We start from the raw sequence: 1,248 nt of genomic DNA, 5'->3' as shown, positions 1-1,248 counted from the left end.
GCCTTGTCTTTGGGTAGATTTGGAGGAGCTACCCGAGGCTGATTCCACACCGTTTCTAAAAAAGTCCACACCGTCCACCCCTCCAATCTCACTGCCTCAAGACCGCACAACAGCCGGGATTCCAATTTACACACAGATTTTATTTAAAAATTCCAAAAAACCACAAAAATAAATTTTTAACAATATATATTACTTAATATATTATAGTGTATACTTATAACAATAATTATTCCGTCGTTTCCAATATTACAAAAAGAGGAAGAAAAATACAAGGGAAGCAGACGACCCAATATATATAAATACTATAAAATCTATTAGAATAAATAAAGTCGTCATAAATAAGGGGCCCAAAGGCGGGGGTGGGAGAGCCGGGCGTTGGCAATGGCTTTGGCTACTTGCTTTTGGAGGGAAGTTTGAGCACCAGGATTCCCTTTCAGGTGAGGCTCCAATCACCAGACACTGGAGCCTCAGGATCTAGGAAGAACTGGAAGGGGGCATTGGGGGCTTAATATTCACAGCATTGGGCAGGGGTGAAGTTTGAGAAGAGGCTTACTACCTCCCTCAAACTTGCTACATTTTTTTTAAAGACCCCATAAAACACTCCTTCCCGAACAGCCTGCACGCTGAGGACCTGCCCCAGCGCGGGGGTCAGGGGAGTGAGTTAATGCACTTTGGAAGGTGGGGAGAAATACATGATTACGAGTCCCTCAGTCCCCTACAGCCCCGGGACCCCTTGTGGAACCCACGCACGAGAAATGGCCCCCCTTAAGATCCAGCTGATCTGTACTAGGCAGGCATTTGTCACTCCGAAACGGAGATACGATTGAAGATGGGAAGTCGCCGGGGGGCGGCAGGTGGCTGAGGTGGCCCAAAAACCCCAGCCTCAAAGACAGGTGAGTCGGATCCCCCCAGGCTGCTGCCGCTGCTGGCATATTCGTCGGGATCAGATCCCAGGGAGTGTGCAGAAGGGCTCCGAGCTAGGCCACCCACAGGCCCCCAGACGCTGTTGGGGGTGGCCCTTCGGCAGGAAGGGCAACAGGCTGGGGTGGGGTCCCTTCGGGACACAGGTGTCCCTGGGGCAGCAGAGAAAGCAGAGGGTGAAAGTAGAAGGTCCCCGGGTGGCGGTGGTGGGGAGCTGGAGGGCGAGAAGGACCATGAGGACACGGAAGGGCCTGCTAGGCTTGCTGGTGGTGGCGAGGTTCGGCGGCCGGAGGGCAGCCCTGAGAAGCTGATGCTCTGGCGCAGCAC

The 1,248-nt window shown here is 52.6% G+C and overlaps 1 protein-coding gene across 1 annotated transcript in view; it reads right to left on the bottom strand.

Moving 5' to 3' along the window:
* Positions 1-119: 119 nt before the first annotated feature.
* The window catches only part of ZFP36 (ZFP36 ring finger protein), a 5,541-nt gene continuing 4,412 nt past the window's right edge, over positions 120-1,248 (bottom strand). The window contains exon 4 of the mRNA XM_010849325.1: positions 120-1,248. Coding sequence (XP_010847627.1) covers positions 802-1,248 — 447 coding nt within the window. The 3' untranslated portion in view covers positions 120-801.

The sequence above is a fragment of the Bison bison genome, unplaced genomic scaffold (genome assembly GCF_000754665.1).
Source record: "Bison bison bison isolate TAMUID 2011002044 unplaced genomic scaffold, Bison_UMD1.0 scf7180017864280, whole genome shotgun sequence".
Lineage (NCBI taxonomy): Eukaryota > Metazoa > Chordata > Mammalia > Artiodactyla > Bovidae > Bison > Bison bison.
The sequence above is the reverse complement of the archived record's forward strand: the minus strand, read 5'-3'. Positions and strand labels throughout refer to the sequence as shown.